Here is a 23886-nt window from a genome sequence, read left to right as displayed (position 1 = left end):
AAACAAATCCTTAGAACTAGTAATGACAGCTTGGGCTGTTCTAACAAGTTATTGGAGAAACAAGGATGTGTGTGTGCATGAGAGAGAGAGAGAGAGAGAGAGAGAGAAAGTGAGCATGTGTTTACCTGCATCTGTTAGTTTAACTCTATTTTTCAGCTGTAGTGTGATAGTAATCTGCTCAGATTGTGGAGGGATGCTGCCTTATGTGTTATCAGAATTATCCTATGAATATTTCACTCACGAGATAGAAAGCTTTCTCTCCTTTGCCATGTTGAAAGTGTATGTCTCCCCAACGCACCTGAGTGTGATCTCTCAGCTATGATCAGCAGTAATGCTGAAGCTGATAGTTTAACTCTATTTCTCAGCAGTAGTGTAGTAGAATCCCAAGCAATCATGGAGTGAGAGACAAATCCCGATGACTTCAAAACAATTGACATACTGACTGACACAGTTTGTCAACGCCAGCTCAACTCACTTGAAGAACACACAAGACGTTCTTTTGTCGCCACCTGCTGGCTCAAATCTTTTATGTCACAGGGATAAATGAAAATTCAAAAATCCAGCTGCTCTCTTATACATCTGCACTGCTCTTACACTTAAGTTTGAAATGCCATGAACACAAGCAGAGAGATACAAACAGTAAAGCATCCCAGTGCTGATGGTCTGAGCTATCAGCACTGTTGGAACGCCACCTGTCCAATCAGATTTGATGACCGGAACCAACTGATGTATAATGATTTATAATGCATTTGTAAATGAGGTATAGGTTATTTATGAACCACTTTATAAAACCTTAACATAGAGAACAGCCCTATAGTTTTTAGAAATGCTTTACTGTGAAATAAATGTTAAAATTACTTGGTATGTTAGAGCTGGTGTTTATTTAAAAATCCAGGACTCACCAGTGTCTGTACTATAGCGTGATTAGTAGCATTCATGTGGGCATTTAGGGGGAAAGAGCATTCTCCATCACAGTAGTTTGCTGCGTAGCCCTCTGGTGCAATAATCCAGTCCTGGAAAAAAGACATACAGTATCTAGGTCAAAGGGGTTGACACACTTCACTAATAATCTGTAAAATAGGTTCAACACTCATTCTTGTATGTGTAAAACCTGTAAGCCACTGAATAGAACTCCAGTCTAAGGTCTTTAATAATGTTTATATGTGTGTACTGTATGTATTGATGTTTACCTGCCAGCCGAGCTCTCTGAAGCTGACGTACAGTTCATGCTTTTTGCATGCGCTCTTCTGATCACTGCTGTTGTAATCTGGATTTGCAGAGAAGACAGACACTAATATGAGCCAAATTACAGTATAAAATATTACAAACATAATATAGAAGAGAAAAAAATAAAATACATTTAATGGAATGAGATTTTGCTTTTATACCCTTTAAGCTTGGATGGGCCCACGAGGAAAAAACATTATTGTCAAAATATTAATAACTACAGTCTTGACTAACACAAAATAGGTATCTTTTGAAATCTTAGAAGCTGTATTTTCCAATGCATGCCGGCTTTATGACCAAATCTGAACAAATGCTTTGAAATTAGCAGACAATTCAGTTTTGTTCTGTTTTGATCATTTATATATATATATAAAACTGCACTGTGTATATTATTGCAATCAGTAAAAACATCAATCTGATCAAATAGCCATGTGTCATGTGTTGTTGGAAATCTCTCGAAGAGTAAAATACATCCACACTATTTGTTTTACTCACAGACAACAATATTGCAAGTAATAGTTAAAAATATGTCTTTGACATTTATGTTGGTGTTGCTTAAATGCTGCACTTTCACTTATAACTTCACGTAAAATAAACGGAACATAAAATATCACAAAACATTATTTAGAGGGGGTGATTATCTTTCAAACAAGCCCTCACACAAGATAATCGGATGCATGGATCATTATATAATCCACATGAAGCACAATGTTACATATGGTCACCATGTAAATGACACAGACTCATTGATGAAGACTCATTGAGTCAAAATGTACTCATTACTAAAATCATTCCTCTATGCTATACAAACCTTTAGTCATTGTTGTGTTCGCATGTGTAATTGGTTCTTATGTACAATTATTATGTTTGATTAGTTTGGAGAGGCGTTTGGACACATGGAAAGGTTTTTGGACACTGATAAATTACCTTTTGTAATGCTATAAACTTTTATTGCCTCATCGTATCAACACAACATTTTTCTCAGATGCAACTGAGATGATTGGGAACAAAATGAAAGCAGTTTTCGGAGCCACATTATTTACAACCAGAGATATATAATGTAAAATAAAAAATTGCTCAATGGCTAAATTTATTTGTGATTTTTCAGCAGTTTCTTAGGCTAGGTAAATATTTTGATTAAATAGTGTTTTTACAATGATGCCAAACACTTGACCCTCACAAACAGCAAATCTTTAAAAACACCTTCAGAGATTAAAGGGTTAACAAAATGTTTGTCTTAAATGAATAATTCACCCAAATATTTGTCATAATTGTATTTTGTATTCTGCTAATTTACGACTATCTGACCCTGTTTTACACCAATTTTTGCAGTAGTATCAAAGTCATCATAACATACAAAAACAGATGGTAACCAGGTCATATTACGGCCAGGTATAGTGTGTTAGTACATTAGCATCATTAGAGCAGAACGTAAACATGACAAATTAAACATTATATTCTGCATATATGTATCGATTGATTAAAACAGCATCTTTTACCAATCGAATGTGGATTTTTAATCATAGAATGAGGGATGCAGTCATTGATAACTAATTTTTATGTTAATTAATTAGATGTGTTGTGCCTCATGTACTCAGATATGAAACAAAGGCAAGCCTACATACAGTCATAAAGCCTGACTGAGGCCTACATAAAGTCATAAGCCTGATAACAACAACCGTGCCAAAATCAAACAAAGGGAGGTCAAAACAGACTACAGATCCCATGAAGCCTTGCTCACTTTACACCTATGTGTGACATTGTGACGGATCGAACTCTCAACTCCAATTGGATGAGGCGCACGACAGGACATCTTTCTGGGCATTGCTTCCAGCGATAGTATGTGCCGCGACTAGTTGCAGCTCTGCTGCACCCAGATGTAGCCTTGTCGTCCAAGGAAGTAACGTACCTACTTGAAACTTTGGCCATACAATCTTCATCTCGCTGGATGAGTTGAGATATCTCTGTGTTCCACCGAGCACCCTAACGGTGATAAAGGAGACTGCGAGCAATCCGTGTCTTCACCCTTTTGCCTGCATAAGTGAAGAAATAAGATTTCTCTTCCTTCTTCAACCGAGTTGACTTAGCTGGTTTTCTCCGCTGACCCGCCGAGAATCAGCTGTTGTTCAAGGAACCGAGTTGTAGTCAAATGATGGACGAACACACATTCTACCCGCGTCCTCATGCGACTCATGTAAGAGGTTTATATCTGGGCAGAGATAGATTATCATAGTGTGTTATTCTTGTGTCAGTTTACAGACCGCTGAGTCCGCTCACTGTAACGTACTGTTACCACGAATGAGATTTGCTGTGTTGTCGTCCAACCACGTTGGATTGTTTGTGCATATCCGCCATCGCGGGTGAGACCGACACACTGAGTTTATCCATTAAAGAACCAACAACCGCGGTAGATGGATTATGAGCTGTTCACCGTGTCTCTGAGTGATAAATTAACAGTTGCCTTCTCTTCCACGATCACTAAAAACGGCTTCGGTGCCGTCACTCTTCTCTCTCTCATACTAACAACACACACACACACACACAAACATACCCGCAAACACATTTGGTAAACAGATAACTTGGCGATAGAGCAAGCTTTGTCCCCAAGTTATCGTATCACGTGAGTTAAATGGGCAGACTCCATTAAACAGTCTCTCCGCCGACATTTGCGGCCACCTTCTATGGCCAGAAACCCCGCGTGACTTACTCTCCAGGAGAGTCACCCACCATTTTGTGCACTCCACTGCACTCGGCTGGCAGGGGATGTCAGTGCTCAGATTCAAGCCTTCATTGTTTACCTTTTGAATGTTGATGTCTCCAGACATCGACTTTCCTAAGAGAACAATCCTATAGTGAGACTGTTATACTGTCTGGTTATTAGTCCCCGATTCCACCCCGCTCCTGAACGAAGCGCCCAACAGATGTTAGATGTTTACATGTAGTCTTGTGCATCCTCATATTGAATTGCTCCTCTAACACCTTCCCCAGCTGTGTCACCGGTGTCTGATTTTGCAAACAGTATACCGTTGCTCGACAACTTCTTTTTAGCTCAGAGCAAAGAACGGAGAAGAACTTTGCAGTGAGTATATGATTTACATTCCTTTGTAATAGTTTTGCATACCAAGCAATCTTTTTTTATGGTTAAACCACAAATATTATGGTCAAATATTGTTACTGTTGTAAAACCATGACACATTTTGTGATTATGATTTTATTAAAAATACCATAGTTGAACTATGGTTACTGCAGTAAAACCATGGTTAATTTTCATTTGGGATGGATTTTGAGGGAACACACAATAATTGCGAGGGAATGCAAAACATTGTTCCCTCTCTATCCTCTATGGGTCTCCATTGATTTGAGAGCTATGGTAAAGAGGAAGCTTATCAGTAAACAACGACTTGAGTCTGTTCCTCAAACAAAGCTATTACATGACTTCAGAGGATTTAGAGTCATATGCACTACATTAATGGTGCTTTTTTTGTCAGTTTTGGAGCTGGGCAGTATCAATCAATGTCCTTTTTTGTTTGTAAGGAAAACAGAATCTCTCAAATTCTGCCTAACATCAGTAGGGGTTTTTTGGGTAAGGAATAACATTTGATAATCCTTTAAAAAGGCCTAATTCAAAGTTTAGCTCAATGCAAGAAAAAAGTGACAATTAGTGTGTGCATGCTAATCCTTGTCATCACCACAACATATTTACTCTGCAACATAAGACGTACTAAGCACATGCTGTCAGCAACATTTAGTATTACAATTAGTTTTGATTCTCTGTGCTGCCCCACCCCTGTGTCCTATGAGCCTCATGGCAGCAGCAGGTAGGTTTGTGTTTTGTGAAGGGGCAGGTCATCGCTGGCTCTGACTCCTGCTCTAAAGTCAAACTCTGACACATTCTTTCCACTGCTGCTCTCATATGCTGCATTTTTTTTGGTCATTTTTGCTAAGTGCAGTAGAGTGAGAGTGGAGAGAAAACTCTATGATATCAGTTCAGACCAGCTGCAGAATCCCTTCCTGTTGTTTTGAGTTCCCGCCCAAAGAGCAGCACTTTGGCCATCCAGAGAACTCACTGACCACAACCCGGACAAGAAGTGCCATGCAAGACAAGTGATAATTTTTAGGCTGGAGTTAGAAGAGGTACCATGTCTACACCATTTGTTCAAAACCACCCTAACACACACTTATAAATAATTATGCTTGCCTTGTCCGAGAGCATACTTGATGTTGTAATGTTTGTTTTCATTTAAAACAGGCAGCTACGCCTTCCCAAATGAAAGACATAATTTATTTCTGTAATTTATTTTAATGGTGTAAGTAAACTGAATTTACAGCACTAATAAAGTCACAATAAAAAGGATGTTGATTCACCATGACAATGAAACTCTGCCACAGATTGCAGCAAAAACAAATAAATAAATACACACCTTTTTAAATGAATGCAGCTGTTTGAATGTACAGCTGTCCAACACAACAAACCTATATTTATGAGAATTTCACTTTTGAGAACATAATCGGGACCTTAAAGCCCTGGGTATACTTACAATTTATTCACCCAGCTATTAGTAGAAATATGTGATTATTTATTTGTGTTACAACAGTAGCACATGCTGAAAGAGAAACCACTACACAGTGACGTTGTGACCTCCTCTAAAGACAGGCACACAAGTTATCACAATGAACACAGAAATACGTTCTTAAAACACTACCCAGCGATTAGTAGAAATATGTGATTATTTATTTGTTACAACAGTAGCACATACTGAAAGAGAAACCACTACTGTCTCTACCTCACTAAACTTGTTTTCCACCCTGGATGTAAACACTGCCACAGACACACTAGGCTCTACTTTAACAACCTGTCTAGACAGCATCTGCCCTCTCTCCTCTAGGCCAGCATGTATGACACCACCCAGCCCCTGGCTCTCTGACGTCCTTTGTGAACATCTGACTAACCTCAGGGCGGCTGAGAGGAAATCTAAAGATCCAGCAGATCTGAGTAAGTATCAGTCTCTGCTTGCAACCTTTTCAGATAACATTAAATCTGCAAAATCTTCCTATTACCAGAACAAGATAAACCGCACCACAGACACTCCACAGACACTCCTCTGTCCTCCCTCTCCACCACCTGACACCTAACTGATGTCTTTGCCACATTTTTTACTAATAAGTTTACAGCTATCAGCAATACATTCTCAGAACCACACCCTCTCAAACACCTGCTTTCTGTATGCAGTTTTTCTATCTCTATGTTCTCTCCTCTGACTGACACTGAGGTCTCTTAGCTCCTCTCCAAACAACCCACCACCTGTCTCCCTTGACCCCATTCCCTCCCACCTTCTCAAGCCATTTCTCCATCCATCCTACCTGCACTCACACACGATTAACACATCTCTACTTACAGGCATTTTCTCACCACATTTAAGCAGGTTTGAGTAACCCCGCTGCTTAAAAATCTGCACCTAACCCCACACAAGTAGAACACTACAGATCAGTCTCTCTCATCCGATTCATGGCAAAAACGCTTGAAAGGGAAGTTTTTAATCAGATCTCTGCCTATCTCTCTCAGAACAAGCTGCTGGATGACAATCAATCAGGCTTCAAAAGTTGACATTCCACCAACACTGCCTTGCTCTCTGTCACCGACTCGCTGAGACAGGCGAGAGCTGGATCCAGATCATCTGTCCTGATTCTACTGGCCCTTTCTGCAGTCTATGACACAGTCAACAATCAGATTCTACTCTCCACCCTCTCTTCGCTGGGCTTCACAGGAACTGTGCTTGACTGGTTTAAGTCCTATCTCTTAGGTAGGTCCTTCAAGGTAGCCTGGAGTGATGAGGTGACCAAGTCACATCAGCTACTCAATGGGGTAACACAGGGCTCAGTGCTTGGGCCATTTCTCTCCTCTATATACACAACATCACTGGGACCCATCATTCAAGCACATGTGTTCTCTTACCACTGCTATGCCAATGACACACAGCTCTGTTTTCTTTCCAGCCTAACGCCACCATGGTGACTGCATGAATCTCAGCCTGTTTGGCAGACATCTCCGTCTGGATTACAGAATATCACCTGCAACTTAACCCAGCGAAGACTCTGCCAATTCTGCTGTTGAACAAAACATCATCGTTCAGCTGAGTTCAACTACAATAACACCTTTTAAAACGGTCAGAAATCTAGGGGGTAACCATCGATAGCCAACTAAATTTCACAGACCAGATCTCAAAGACAGCATGATCATGTAGATTTAGATTTTCAATTTCAGGAAAATAACACCTTCCTCTCTGAACATGCCAAACAACATCTTGTTTGGTCACTTGTCATAACTACACTGGATTAATATAACGCTCTAATCGCAGACCTCCCTACATGAGCAGTTAGGCCCCTGCAAAAGATCCAGAATGCAGCACCATGTCTGGTCTTTAATGAACCAAAGGTAGTGCATGTTACACCACTCCTTGTCTCTCTTCACTGGCTGTCGGTTGATACCAAAACAAAGAGCCAACAAAACACTTTCCAGGACTTTTGGTTTCACTGTACCACATTGGTGGACTGACCTTCCCAACTTCATCCGAGAAGCAGACTCACTCTCTGTCTTCAAAAAACTGCTTAAAACACATGTTTTCCATGAGCACTTCACCATGCACTCATAAAAATATTTTAAAAAATGATATATATCATATATATACACAGGTATATAGTTGAAGTCAGAAGATTACATACACTTACACTGAAGTCATTAAAACTAATTTTATAATCACTCCACAGATTTAATATTAGCAAACTATAGTTTTGGCAAGTCGTTTAGGACATCTACTCTGTGCATAACATGAGTCGTTTTTCCAACAATTGTTTACAGACAGATTGTTTCACTTTTAATTGACTATATCACAATTCCAGTTGGTCAGAAGTTTACAAACATTAAATTAACTGTGCCTTTAAGCAGCTTGGAAAATTCCAGAAAATGATGTCAAGCCTTAAGACAATTTGCTTCTGATAGGAGGTGTACTGAATTGTCCCTCTGGATGTATATTAAGACCTACCTTCAAACTCAGTGCCTTTTTGCTTGACATCATGGAAAAATTGAAAGAAATCAGCCAAGAAAAATTGTGGACCTCCACAAGTCTGGTTCATCATTGGGAGCAATTTCCAAACGTCTGAAGGTACCATGTTCATCTGTACAAAAAATAGGAAGGCGACGCATTCTGTCTCTTAGAGATGAACGTAGTTGCGAAAGTGCAAATCAATCCCAGAACAACAGCAAAGGACCTTGTGAAGATGCTGGAGGAAGCAGATAGACAAGCATCTCTATCCACAGTAAAACAAGTCCTATATCGGCATCAGCAAGGAAGAAGGCACTGCTCCAAAACGACCATAAAAAAGCCAGATTACAGTTTGCAAGTGCATATGGGAAAAAATACTGTATCTTACTTTCGTCCTCTGGTCTAATGAAACAAAAATGTAACTGTTTGGCTATAATGACAATTGTTATGTTTGGAGGAAACGGGTGAAGCTTTCAGCCGAAAACACCATCCCAACCGTGAAGCATAGGGGTGGCAGCATCATGTTGTGGGGTGCTTTGCTGCAGGAGGGACTTGTGCACATCACAAAAAAGATGGCATTATCTGTTAATATATGGAAATTATGTGGATATATTGAAGCAACATCTCAAGGCATCAGCCAGGAATTTAAAGCTCGGGTGATCATCTTCCAAATGGACAATGACCCAATCATACCTCCAAAGTTGTGGCAAAATGGCTGAAGGACAAAAAAGTCAAGGTATTGGAGTGGCCAGGAGGCCTACAAACCTGATTCAGTTACACCAGTTCTGTCTGGAGGAATGGGCCAAAATTCCAGCAACTTATTGTGAGAAGCTTGTGGAAGGATACCCACAACGTTTGACCCAAGTTAAACAATTTAAAGGGAATAATACCAGATACTAACAAAGTGTATGTAAACTTCTGACCCACTGGAAATGTGTTGAAATAAATCCTTCTCACTACTATTATTATTTCACATTCTTAAAGTAAAGTGATCTAAGACAGGGAATGTTTTCTACGATTACATTTCAGGAATTGTGAAAACGTTTGAAATGTTGAGTTGAAATGTATTTGTAAAACAGTTAAAGGATGGGCAAGGAGGAGGCGAGAACCGGCTTGTCAACATAAATAATAATTTAATAAGAAACTTAAAACACAACATAAACAAACACACATGCGGACATGCCCGTAATTCTCTCTCTCTCGAACAATCGTCACCGGCCGCCTTTATCCCTCGCGCGCCTCATCAGGCCGATTGGGGACCGGGCGCGCAATATTCTGACTCGGCCCCGCCCCCCTCCGCTCCACAGTATTTAGCTAAGGTGTATGTAACTTCTGACTTCAACTGTGTGTGTGTGTATATATATATATATATTCTTGTTGCACTCTAATCTGTCTTGGATACTACTATTCTGATGCTAGTGAAACTTTATAATGCAGCAATTTTCGTACCACTGTCTCCATAATATGAATCGCTTATAATGTATTATTCCTTTTTTGTAAGTCGCTTGGATAAAAGCATCTGCCAAATGAATAAAAGTAAATGTAAATGTACACAGTGATGTAGTGCATCTCTCTACGGACAGCCACACAAGTTATGTCAGCTCTACTGGAAACAACACAGCCACTTGATAAATACATTTGTATAACCAGAAGAAACATGCTTATGTGAAGTTATAACCTACAAACAATGTTACATTACTAGCCTTTTTAAAGAACATTTAATCACTCCATCTGTACCAAAAGACGCAACCATACACAGAGACAAAGCCATGAAAATTATGCAGTTGTCTTACCTAATGTAGAGTTAAACACCTTTTCTGTCGACCTGTGAAGATATCCCCCCAAATATTTGGTGACAGAGTAAATGTAATGTCTGCTTCAATTGGAGAATCCCAAGAGCAAAAATCTTTGTTCACTTGTGGTTGTGCGTAGATTTTCAGATTTAGAGATTTTCCGCATTGTTGAAAAACATAGCTGTCACAGAGGCAGAAGTCTTAACGACGTCCATCTCCGCTCTCACCAGCAGTGGGAGAATGCACAGGGGTTCAGTGTACGAGTGTAGAAGATGTTTCCTTCTTTGTCATATTTAAACACTGCGACACATGCTTTTGCAAGGTCAATAGCCTCTCCTGTGAATTGCTTGTCCTGCTCAGAGATCACAGCATCCAACACAGGAAGATAGAGATGCTGTTGCATATTCCATGCCAAGGATTTTGATGGTTCAGTGGGTGCATCACATTCATTCTTTTCTCTATGGCAATGGTTCCCAAACCTGTTCCTGGAGGAGCCCCAACACTACACATTTTGGATATCTCCCTAATCAAACACACCTGATTCAACTCATTAACTTGTTAGTAGAGACTCCACAGCCTGAATTGAGTGTGAGATATGCAAAATGTGCAGTATTCGGGGGCTTCCAGGAATAGGCTTGGGAAACGCTTCGCGCTGTTGCCAAGTGAAGTATGTACTATGTAACCGAACAAGGTTCTAGGGGCTTTAGTAGCCCATTTCATTTGTGCGAAAACAGATTGGGAGCCTCTCCTTGCTGTGTGTCCTATTTTTGCAAAAAAATAATCACGTTACTAAGTATAGTAACGTGATTCTATGAGACCAGGTTATCTAAAATCTTGTACTTGTCTTGCCAACTTTGGAGCTTTTGTATCACAGCACTGTCTCATTATGAATTACTCTTGTTGTACGACTTTTAACTTAATTGAATTACTTCTTTGAGAAACAATATGTAAAACTAGACATCTACATTGACCTTGATTATTAATGAAGACCTTTACAGAGACTTTTTAAAGTGATTTACTTTTTATTAAAGTATATAAAATATATAATGTAATGTAAAGTGAATTATAACATCTAAATCTGAGGTGTTTCCCATATTCCCACAAGTCAGAGTAATTTCTATCTGGAAATACTCAGGATGATTGGAATTAATATGATATTTTCAGCATTTGCCGTAAGCCCCATCTTATGGTTCAGCGCTCAGATACTTGCTCAAACTGTCAGATCCTGCCGGAAGGCGAAGACGGCAGGGGAGAGGAGTATACTCCTTCAACAGGATGGGAATAAACTGGTGGTGATGGGGTGGTGGGGGATGCACCAATGACGCATTAAAGGTGATGAAGGCAGCTGTGTGAGCTTATAAAGGAGAGACTGGAATGTGATTGATGAAAGCATAAAGACTATGAGTCTTCCTGATAGAATTACCGCTTACACTTCCATTTCTTGTAAAAACGAAAAGCCCTTCAGACCACAATGGCTACAGAATTTTATACCAAATGACGTCTTTTTAAAGTATTAAGAGCTAGTGGGCTTGAAGTTCAGTATATGGTATGAAATCTCTGACCATGTTCTGTAGCCCCCCCAAATAAGACCCCTTCTTGTGTTTCTTTCACTCTGTCTGGCAGGACTAGGGTAAATATTTACTGAGATAAATCCGACAGCAGGAGTGGCCCCCGAGCTCTCCCCAGTGGCCTTTTAGCCGTTCTCATAAGGGTCCTTCCTCTCTGATCCCGAGCACTGAACCTGTCCTATACACAGACCCCCTACAGAGACATTTATAGCCTAGAATGTTCTACACCTCACCACAGGCCTGAGAATGAGGCCAAATACCACTCAACAATGGAAGAGTTTGACACACACATTAGTTTCACATACACTCATATATATATTTGTGAAAATCAGATTGAGCTTAATGGGTGACTCTTTTTTCCTTCTTCATGCATGAATATAATTTTTTTTTTTTTTATTATTTTGGGGTGATAAGACCTGGACATGTTTTCATGAGACTCGCCTCACCCAAATATGTGACGATGCTGAAAATTGTATTTGTTTTTGTATTGACCATGAACGTGCATGCACAACATGTACTCAGATATAAACCCACTGACTTCACTGTATTCATACACAGATTTTGTTTAGCTCTGCCTTTATTTACTGCCAGTAGTTACAGTGAGGGGCTATTTAGGTGTCCAGCAGATATTTAGTGTGGAGTTTCATTGAGTGTAAAGGCCAGATTTGTGGTACCTCACAAAGCAAGTCTCTTCCTGTCTGTAAAATTTTATGTCACAGTTACTGCTGAGCGGGTCATGTGGGCCTCCGCTGCCCCTCGACTGAAGACTGCCCACCTGCTTATCATGTAGGGATGGGAATCATAAGGAATTTAATGATCATGGTTCCAAATCAATTTCACTTAATGCTTCAATTTCATCAACAATTTCATTAGATTAATTCTTCACCCAAAAATGAAAATTCTGTCATTATTTCTATATTATGTCACTCCAAACCTGCAAGACTTGCTTTCATATTTTACTAAGTCTTCACATGGTTTACCTGCCATATTATAATAGTGACTCTAGTCTGTCAAGCTTGAAAAAACAGTAAAAGTAATCAACTCATAAAATATATTCCAAGTCTTTTGAAGAAATATGATCACTTTGTGTGATGAATTTAACTAAATTTAAGTTATTTAATATCTAATCATATTAATAAAGTTAGCAACTATGCTGATTACACCCTTATTCTAGTGTCTGTTTGGGCAGAAGACACAATGAGAACCAACCAATGAGATTTAATGTTACTCACGTAGCCGCCATATCTGATTTAAGCGTTTTACTTTATAAATATGATTTTATTTGTGAATGATGACTCACAACTCAACTACAATATAATGTCTGTTGCCATGGCACTGTAGATTCCATTAGAACCGTTAACAGAACTGAATGTTCTGAAAGTTATTCGGTTCAGTCTGTTTTAGTTATAAATGGAACCCTTTCTGAATAAGAAGTTTCTTTAATCCAAACCTGAATTATAGATTTTCACAGTCAGACTATTTACTTGCGTCACAAAGTCTGGTCAAGTCATTTTTATTTGTAAAGTGCTTTTCACAACATACCATTTCAAAGCAGCTTTACAGAAAAATAAGCTATAACATTGTAATGTATAAGTGGTCCAAAAAAAAAATATGGTTATTCTGAGCTGCTCAGTCATACAAATCATGTCTGACCGATATATAAAGTGACCAGCCAAAATTCATCTAGTTGGTAAATTTTACATCCATTTTTAGGGTTTATAAAGGGGTTAATAAATGATTAATAATTAATTTACAAAAGCATTATAACAACATGCATAAAAAAAGTGTAACTTCATGACCAATATTGACCAATATTAAACCATTTGACCTCATGTTATAAATGCATATCAATGATTTATAATGCATTTGTAAATTACTTAGTCATTAATAAATACCTTTATAAACCCCTAACAAAGGGAACATTCAAATAAAGTGCTACCATTTTGTTTTTCTGTGACATTTAGGGGCGGGCTTATCTGAAATAGATTATACAACAATGATAGACCAGTCTTAAAAAATACAGAAAATAATAGAAAATGCGTGTAGACGTCTGTCAAAAAATTATAAAACACAGATTATTTCACAGATATAACTGTTTTTTTGTTGCAAATACATGCCTCAAACAACTACCTTGGCAAACGTTGACGAATGCTGTGATTATATTGATATGCCATTGTATCATCCAGATACCTGGTAAACACAGCTTTGTTTCCAGGTGGACCTGTGTGCACTTACTCCCAGAAGCCTGCCGATCAGATAGATGATTTCAGAAGCTCTTGCCATTTTGTATGCAATATGTTTTATATGGTTAGTTAGCTGACTATGGTCGGCCTGTGAGCCATTTGAGGATGAGACTAAATGCCAAATGCACACCTCTTTAAGGCTATATTAGCTTCATTAGCTGTTCAATTTCATATTGGTTGTCATATATCAACACTGCTCTCAATTAAAACATCAAAATCATATTCAAAGATATGCAGTACATGTAAAGATAAATATGTGACTTCTTGACCAAAGAACAAAATGGTAAAAACCACTATGAAATCAGTTCACTCACAAAAAGCTTCTTGGAATTTGGCCTCTACTGCAATAATTACACAATGACATTCCTGTTGGTGACGGCATGATGGACTAATGGACACGACGTTCCGCATGGAATAACATCCATCCTGGAGAGAGCTGAATCAGGGACGCTTGCTCACTCCACTCCCATGATCACTTGAAAGTGAATAAGAGGTCTGTCTGCATCCATGTGAACTTTATCTTCTTCCTGTCTTTCATCACTGCGGTTATTAAAGCTCCGTTCACAGAACTCGCCCATGTCTAATTACACCAAAGGTAAACAAAAGGAGGGTCGAGGGAGGGGAGATGAAAAACCGCCGCTGGACACTGCCATGTTATTATAATTCTTTAAGCGATACTGTTAACGTGGTCAGGCGTTTTAGGCCAGCAGCTAATAACAGTTCTGAGGTAATTACAGGTCTGGCGGTGGGGCGGCCCTCTGCTGAGTTGAGCTAGATGCTTGTTAACTTCCCTCGGGCCAAAGGCCAGCAATCTCCTCCACACCTCGAACCGTGCATTTCTGCTAAAAGTCTTGCTTTGTTTTCACAGATAACCAAAGCTTAAGAAACAGCATGAAACATTCAATCATGAATAATGTACTTCGTCTGAACTGGAAACTCATAAACAGAGAGAGACTATTATACTGTAAGTCATGTTTCCATACAAGTAACAAATTTAATGTCTGCGCAAAATTGGAAAATTAAAAATGTCAGAACTGAAAACTTCTTAATAGAAAAATAACATTTATTTAAACCAAGCTACAAAAATGGCTCGTTTGGAATTTGTGGAAATTATGACGTCCCAAGGACCAAATACATCTGCATATGCAACGTATATTTTTCCGTCATTGCACCCTTGGCCCCGCCCACTGGTGCTCAGTCAATCACACAGGTGAAGAGAAGAGAGATGGGCCTGTTATGGGATATTCTTCCAAAGTGGACAATGTGCCTATCTGGATTTAAATGTTTTTTCTACATAAACATGCACAGACAGACATCTTTGACAGCTTGATGCATATCTTGGGCCGCTTTTAAAAGACACTGTGTCAAGTTACAACTCTGAAGAGAAGCTCTCTGCCATTCAGCTACTGCCTCACGTTCTTTCATCTATCTGCGCTATTTTTATTTCTATTTTTTCATATGTTGAAAAACAAAAAAACTTAAATAATACAAATACATAATTAATAAGATAAATATCAAATAGGCTGAAAAATATAGAGATATAGCCTAATTTTTGTAGCCCTTCTGTTAAAAAGGCACACTATTTTATTTATTTATTATTCAACCAGAATCTTATTATTGACAATATGGATGATGAGGGAGAGCAATCCACAGTTGACAAAACCAAATCAGCTTTATCTTGTAAGAAAAAAAGAATAAAAATAACATTAATTAAATACTGTATAATACTGTAATAATAAGAAGAAATCATTTGTTTAATTATATAAGATATATTTGTTATGTGGAAACTAAAAATGGAATAGAGTCACATTTAAAATGGGCTACTGATACAGAACATTTTGCCAATGCAACAGATACATATATGGATTACAACTTCACTGCTCAACCCTAGTTTCCATCTCATGTGTTTAAGAGAACAAAATCGGGACTTCTGGGGAAACTGGCTTAAAACCAGAGATGAAAATGGAAGTTGAATCCACTGCGGCTCTTTTATTAAATGTAATGGATTACTTGCGGTTTAGAGTGGGCAAATAAAATGCTCTGTCAAACTTCATGTTGTGCAAAGATTTGTGTCTGTGTTCCAGAGCAACTTTTGAGATGTTATATGATGATATTGATGATTTCAGTATGTATTCACATGGCGAGTTTCATGCGATATACCAAAATTTGCATACTTTCAAAATGTGAATCACACAAACTTGAAAGGATGTTCATGTCATATTTCACCTCAAAATAAAAAAGAAATTAGAAGTTATGTTGTTTTGTAGAGAAAATGAAGCCTACTTTTAAGACCAATTTTACATTGTGACAACGTAAGCACATTTTCCCACTAATTTGTCATTACTGTAATGCAAAGATAATATTACTAATGTAATGTGAAATTAAAAAAGATATTATTTACATGAAGTATTTATGCATTAAAGAAGAACTGGTGCTGCTTTAAAGGCATAGGGTGCTCACACCAAATATCAATTTAGTATTTGTATGTTTATACTTTGTATAAAGTTAATTGATAAATAAATATTCATGGATTTATACAGTATATTACAGTGATGGATATTGAGAGGGAGCATTTGCTTAGTTGTTCTAAAAATAATACCATAAAAAATATTGATAGTCCTAACAATAGGCTTAATTTCTTTGTGTATATATTTTGTTATTTGGGTAACACTTCACAGTAACGTTTCATTCATTAACAGTTAATGCATTTAGTTAATACATAGTTATCAATAACTAACAATGAACAATATATTTTTTACAGCATTTAAAATCTTTGTTAATGTTACTTAATAAAAATACAATTGTTAAATGTTTGTTCATAGTGCTTTAACCACTGTTACCAAATACAACTTTTGATTTTAAAAATGTATTACTATATGTTAATAATTAAAATGAACCAAGATTAATAAATGCAGTAAAAGTATGTTCAGAGTTTTTAACAAATGTTAACAAATGAACCTCACTGTAAAGTGTTATCGTAATTTGTTTTCTTGAGATTCACCCCAAGTTATTTCTTAAAATTGTAATCAGCGATTAGAGAGAACACAATATAGTGCACTTCTGAATATACAGCGCTCACAGGCTGTCATTGAACACTTTGAAAACACTGATTTCATATTGGCACCACATGCACGCTCAACACCACTACGAGGGAAGCGCTGTCACAACGGCCTCGCAACTTCCTGCTCCAAATGTAAATATTTATGCTCCAGACATCCCAAGCAGAGCTGGGAGAGGGGCTGATGTTTTGGGTTACATAAAGTCCAAACCTTCAGAACAAATTAAGCAGATTTTACTTATTAGCCTGGACACGTAGCATATGAGGTTTAGGAGCTGTGAGTTTCAGTACTACTGTACAAGCAAGTGAAACATGTGATGTCCGACTCGCACATGGACATCAACACTGATGTGAAATAATCCCAACAACATTTTACATACAGTCCCCAAATATATTTAATAACATTCACGTCAGTAGGGAACATGCAGTGAATGTATTGTCATTTACAAACACAAATCACTTAAAGTCAACATGAAATTGCATTTGTAAACCCATTTTACATTCGTAATCTGTCATATAGTATTTCTGAGTTAAACTGGACCATTAACAACAAAAGACTTCAGGAATTGATTAGATGGTGAAAAGTTGTTTCTGTTTGACAGGTGGTTGGAGAGGAGGGGTTGAAAAATAAGAGGGTTTCATAACATCAGCAATAAAGGAAAGTAATTTCAGAAGTAGAACAAGTGATTACATTTTGGTGAAAGATTGAACTAACATTTACTTTATCATTGAAATAACACTAATGCACTGATGAATCGTTCACACTGAAAACCCTAATAAGTAGGGCTGTCGATTTAACATGTTAATTCAGTGCGAATAATTATTACAAAAATAACACGTTAAAAAAATAGTGCAATGAATCATGTCCCTGGACCGTAATAAGGAATAATCCTTCCATATAAGCAATTCAAGCATGGAGTATGTGGTAGTAGAGGCATGGTCGAGCACCAGCTTGTGAATGGAGAGCCCAAGATGAGCCGGAGGCGTTCATCGTGGTATTTGTACAAGCATTTACCGCCTCCGGCTGGCCGAGGTCATGATGGGCACTGACGCTGCTCTCCGGGATGTCACAACTCACGGCTGATCAGCTTCCAGCAGAAACTCGCCTGGCCTATGATGACCTGAAGAAGGCCATCCTTCAGTGAGTCGGGCGTACCCCTGAACAACACTGCCACTTGTGGGCGGCTGGGGCTCAGGTGATAGAGCGGGTCGGCCACTATTTGCGGGGTTGGTGGTTCGAATCCCGGCCCACACAACTCCACATGCCGAAGTGTCCTTGGGCAAGACACTGAACCCCATGTTGCTCCCAATGGCAGGCTAGCACCTTACATAGCAGCTCTGCCACCATTGGTGTATGAACGTGTGTGTGTGAATGGGTGAATGAGTCACAGTGTAAAGCACTTTGAATACTGTTAAGGCTTAAAAAGGCACTATATAAGTGCACACCATTTACCACTGCCAGCAGTTCCGTTTCCTGAGGCTGGAGGAGGTTGGATGCCCATTTGTGAATGATCAGCTGCTCTGCAATGCCTGCCGGATGTGGGTCCTGGCCAAGGAGGGTTGTGACGTCAGGATGTGATAGATCTGATGATACTGGAGCAACTCATCGCCCGTTTACTGAGGAGAACTGCAGAGTGGGTCAAGTGCCATTGCCCGGCATCGCTGGATGACGATTTGCTGGCGTTGTGGGGAGACTGGGCATTTCCAGGACCAATGCCCAGGTGGAGACTGTGATCCGGCACCCCGATGAGCCACAAGCCCCCAAAATGAGCTGGGACATACCGCATACCTGTGAGTATTAATGGGGGTACATGGATTCGGGTTGCAGCCAGACATCCATCCATCAATGACTGGTTCAAATCAAGATTTTGGATGCTAGTCAGAAGGTAAGTTAAGGATTATCATGTAGTGGCTATGACAATTCAATTCTGGGGTCAAAGTGTCGAGGCTGTGGTTAGTCCCCGCCTCACAGATCCGCTAATTTTGGTTATGAATTGGCCAACTTTTACCACTTTATTTAGGGCAATTTGTGCAGGTAGGTCCTGCAACAAAGCATCTCTGTGTGAGATTTGTGATGCGCTGCCTGGGGAGGCGGAGCAGGGGCAGTCTACGTCAGCTCCGCATCAGGATGATGTAACAGAGGGGGAAGTTTCGGCTTCCCCAGCTCTTATAGGATTCCCTGCTGGGGATATCCCTCTGGAGCTGGCATGAAACAAGACCCTTAGGCATGCCTCTGATCAAGTGAAAGTGCTTGATTGTCAACATTTTCAGCCAGACATCACACTCTCGTATTTTTCTATTATAAATGATCAGTTGTATTGAGTGACGCAGGATGCTCCGACAAATGAGCATGCAACCCATTTGGTGATTCCAAAGAGGAAAATATTATTCCAGACGGCTCATCATAATTTGATGGCTGGCCACTTATGGCGAGAAAAAAACCCTAAACCATCTTTTTGATTTCAACCCATTTTTATTGTCCAGGCATTCACAAGGATGTTCACAGGTTGTGTGTGAAATGCCATGTATGCCAGCAGGTGAATCTGCCGGCCACCTAAAGAGTGCCTTTGCGCCCCCTTCCTTTAATCGAGGTCCCCTTTGAAAGAATTGTTACGGACCTTGTCGGACAATTAGAGTGGCTGGCACGTGGATATTGCTTTGTGTTGGTTTTGGTGGACTATGCAACGTGATACTTGGAAGCAGTGCCTCTACGCAACATTTCAGCATGTAGTGTTGTGGAGGCACTCTTCAGAATGATCTCCCAAGTGGGGATTCTGAAAGAAATCCTCACTGATCAAGGCACTACTTTCATGTCACGTACACAAGCTCTACGAATTATTGGGAATTAAATAGATTCAGACAAGTGTGTACTACCCACAAATGCACGGCCTGGTCGAACGGTTTAATAAAACCCTCAAAAACATGATTTGTAAGTTCGTGCACGAAGTTGCTCGAAATTGGGATAAGTGGCTTGAACCCCTGTTATCCGTAGTTCGAGAGGTCCCCTAAGCCTCCACGGAGTTCTCCCCATTTTAATTATTGTATGGGCGTAAGTCTTACGGTGTCTTAGGTGTTGTGATGGAAAATTGGGAGGAGGGACCTTCAAACAGCAAAAAAAATTAAATACGTTCTTCACCTGAGAGCAAAAAATTAAATACGTTCTTCACCGTGTTCTCGCCCCTTCCAGGTCTTATGAACCTCATAAAACACCATATAAAACAAGCCCAGGGGTAGTGGTACGCAGTCATGGTACGCAAATCCGAAGGCAGGGAACTCATTATCTGCTTTTCCAAGTATAAAACTTTGTACATTGACACAGCGACCTAAAAATGGTATGTTTATGACGCAACGCAACCGAGACACTCCAAAAGCGTGTCTGAAGCAGGTGTACATTGACACTTAGATAAGCCCTTATAATAAATATTGGACTGATTGATGAATTCAGAAGAGAAATTGATTACTATGAGCTGTAGACCAATGATAGCCCTATGTTCAATTATATATACAGTATATATACACAGTTGAAGACAAAATTATTAGCCCCCCTATGAAATTTCCATTCTTTTTCAAATATTTCCCAAGTGATGTTTAACAGAGCAAGGGGATTTTAACACAGTATTTCTTATTATATTTTCCTCTGGAGAAAGCCTAATTTATTTCAATTTGCCTGGAATAAAATAATTATAAAAAAAAAACTGCTAAGGTCAATATTATTAGCCCCCTTAAGAAATTATCTGTTTGATTGGCTATGGAACCTACCAACCAACCAACCTAACTCACCTAATTAAACTAATTAATCCCCCAAGCCTTTAAGTTGTACTTCAAACTGATTATTAGTATCTTGCAAAACAACTAGTGAAGTAATATAAAACTGTCATCATGGCAAAGACAAAATAAATTTGTTTAGACTTGAGAAAAAGAATAGTTAATGCTCACAAAGCAGGAGAAGTATATGCACGTTTATCAAATCAGGTGTCAAGAACTGCCATGAGAAGCATTATAAAGAAGTTTGAAGAGACCCACACAGTGGTGATCAAGACTGGTAGAGGCAGGAAGCAAAAGTTTTCAAAAACCTTGGAAAGAAAACTGGTGAGAGAGGTTTCTAAAAACCCAAGAACATCTGCCAAGACACTAGTGAATGATTTAGCCAAGTCTGGGATTGATGCCTCAACGAAGACAGTCACTAGAGCCCTGCAAAGGAATGGACTGCGAGGTTGCAGACCAAGAAAAACTCCTCTTCTGAAGAAGAGACACCTCCAAGCTAGACTGAAGTTTGCCAAGGACAACCTAGAGAAAAATGATGCATACTGGAAACGTGTCCTTTGGCCAGATGAGTCAAAACTAGAGCTCTTTGGCCATAGAGATATTGCCTATATTTGGAGAAAGAAGGGAGAGGCGTTCAACCCAAAGAACACCGTTCCCACAGTGAAGCATGGCGGTGGGAGTATAATGCTGTGGGGATGTTTCAGTGCGTCTGGAACTGGGAATATCATCAGGGTCGAAGTAATCATAAAAAAGGAAGACTACGAGAAGATTTTGAAAGACAACCTCAGGCAATCTGCAACAAAACTTGATTTGGGTCGACATTTCATCTTCCAGCATGATAACGACCCAAAGCATACCTCACTTCTGGTGAAAAACTACCACCTAATGAGAAAAGTGAACATCCTTGACTGGCCTGCACAAAGCCCAGACTTGAATCCCATAGAAAATCAATGGGCCACACTGAAGTCCATGCCAGGAGACCAGCAAATCTGGAGGAGCTTGAGAGATTTGCTAGAGTCACATGGGGTAACCTCCTCTTGGTCGCTATAATGTGGTTCTCACTCTCGGTGGGGGCGTGTGGTGAGTTGTGCATGGATGCCATAGAGAATAGCATGAAGCATCCACACGTTCTATGTCTCCACGCTCACCAAGCCGTGTGATAAAATGCACAGATTGATGGTCTCAGATGCTAAGGCAACTGAGATTTGTCCTCTGCTACCCAGATTGAAGCGAGTTACTACGCCACCAAAAGGATTTAGAACGCATTGGGAATTGGGCATTCCAAACTGGGAAAAACAGTTGAGAAAAAAACGAAAAGAATGTGCTTTAAAGGAATATTCTGGGTTTAATACAAGTTAAACTCAATTGACAGCATTTGTAGTATAATATTGATTACCACAAAAATGTATTTAGACTCATCCCTCCTTTTCTTTAAAAAAAGCACAAATCTGGGTTCCAGTGAGACACTTATAATGGAAGTGAATGGGGGCAATTGATTTGTTAAAATAATCACTGTTTCAAAAGTATAGCCACAAGACCAAAACAATATGTGTGTTAACATGATTTTAATGCGATACAATCACTTACTAACCGCCAATTTTACAACTTCGTTGCTATGACCTAAAACCACTGTAAATATGACGATTTAAACAACTTTACAGCTTAAATAATACACAAGTTTTAACAGAAGAATTAATGTAAGTGCTTTTATATAATTATAAGCTTCACATTTCGGCTTTTAAACCCTCCAAAAATTGGCCCCATTCACTGTCAATGTAAGTTAAATCAGTCACATCCACACTGTAACCTTGATATTTGCTTTTTTTTTTTTTTAAGAAAAGGAGGGATGAGTTGAATTTTTTTTTTTTTTGTGGTAATCAATATTATACTACAAATGCTAAACTTGTATTGAACCCAGAACACTCCTTTAACAAAGTAAATAAGATCCACTTTGACTTTGGGAATGCTTCAATTATTTTTAAAGTTATTTTAAATTACTTCCATAATTCCACTTTAGATTCATCCGGAATTGTAAATATGAAACTCATGAACTTGTGTTCAATTGGATCGGGATTCTGTTTGTATTAGCATTAAGCTGACTCTCAACTTGTGTAAAGACCACCCCAAACCAGAACGATAATGAATAACAGAAACTGTATAAAGACCTTCTCTAACTGTCCCTAGTGGTTTCTAGAAAGGTACATATTTAAATAATAAAGGTCTTCTGCCAGCTATCCTCAATTCTTAAGGCTGTTTATTGGCACTTTTTTCCTGATTTGATTTGATTTGATTTGATACGGAGTCACAAGCTCTCAGTTGTCATAATTCTGATTTGGATTTAGATTATACAGTACGTCAATTCACTTGGGTATATTTAAGCTACAATGTCATCAAATTTGATTAAATTCAAAATCACATAACTGAATGACTAACTCAATTTTTAAAGATCTAGCTTTAGATTTTAAAAATCTATATCAGATCATTCAAATAAAGATTAAGTACGTGATAAATTGGAAAATGATTATTTTTACCCAGCTCTAGTAATGCTAATATCACTGGACACTGGATGCTTGTATAAGAAATATAAGTCACATCAGGATACAGGATGTCAGAGATACATATGTGCTGCTTCCTAAATCTCAAAAGGGTCTTAAAGAGATTTATTGAGTCCAGATCCTCAACATGCAGGATTATGAAGATCTGGACTTAATAAACCTCACCAAAAACAAAAACATCCCTTTCAACATTCACTTGTAAAAATGGAATATGATTGGAGAGATTTCTACTATAGGTGTATGTTCAACTTGTCTTGAATATACGTAGTTTAGTTAACAATATGCAAAATTAACAGAAATGTGAAAGTCTGACCTGTATGAGCCATTCCCTTTGACGCATCCTGTGGACTGTTGGAGCGATTGCGGTTTTGATGACGCCGTTTTCCCGTGGACCGGACGGTTCGGATACGGACTTCACTCACTTTGAAAAAGGCCACCATGAAAGGCTGCTTCTCCAGAGCGCCATCACGCCCCACTAACCCTGCTTCTTCAGGACTGATGCTCCAGCCTACGCAAACCAAAGGAAAAATACTTTTATAGCTCCAGTCCTGTTTTAGATACAAAGATTTCAAGTGTCTACAGCCGTGGCCAAAAGTATTGGAAGTGACATAAATTTTGTGTTTTGCAAAGTTTGCTG

The 23886-nt window shown here is 38.9% G+C and overlaps 1 protein-coding gene across 1 annotated transcript in view; it reads right to left on the bottom strand.

The window, feature by feature from the left end:
• Window positions 1-23886, bottom strand: part of bmp6 (bone morphogenetic protein 6) — a 78345-nt gene that overhangs the window by 7033 nt on the left and 47426 nt on the right. The window contains exons 4-6 of the mRNA XM_052113779.1: window positions 23563-23757; window positions 1191-1267; window positions 903-1013 (exon numbers count right to left, since the gene is read on the bottom strand). Coding sequence (XP_051969739.1) covers window positions 903-1013; window positions 1191-1267; window positions 23563-23757 — 383 coding nt within the window. The remainder of the gene's footprint in view (window positions 1-902; window positions 1014-1190; window positions 1268-23562; window positions 23758-23886) is intronic.

This window comes from Xyrauchen texanus, chromosome 41 (assembly GCF_025860055.1).
Source record: "Xyrauchen texanus isolate HMW12.3.18 chromosome 41, RBS_HiC_50CHRs, whole genome shotgun sequence".
Classification (NCBI taxonomy): Eukaryota; Metazoa; Chordata; class Actinopteri; order Cypriniformes; family Catostomidae; genus Xyrauchen; species Xyrauchen texanus.
Note: the sequence above shows the minus strand (reverse complement) of the source record. Positions and strands in the feature narration are given on the sequence as shown.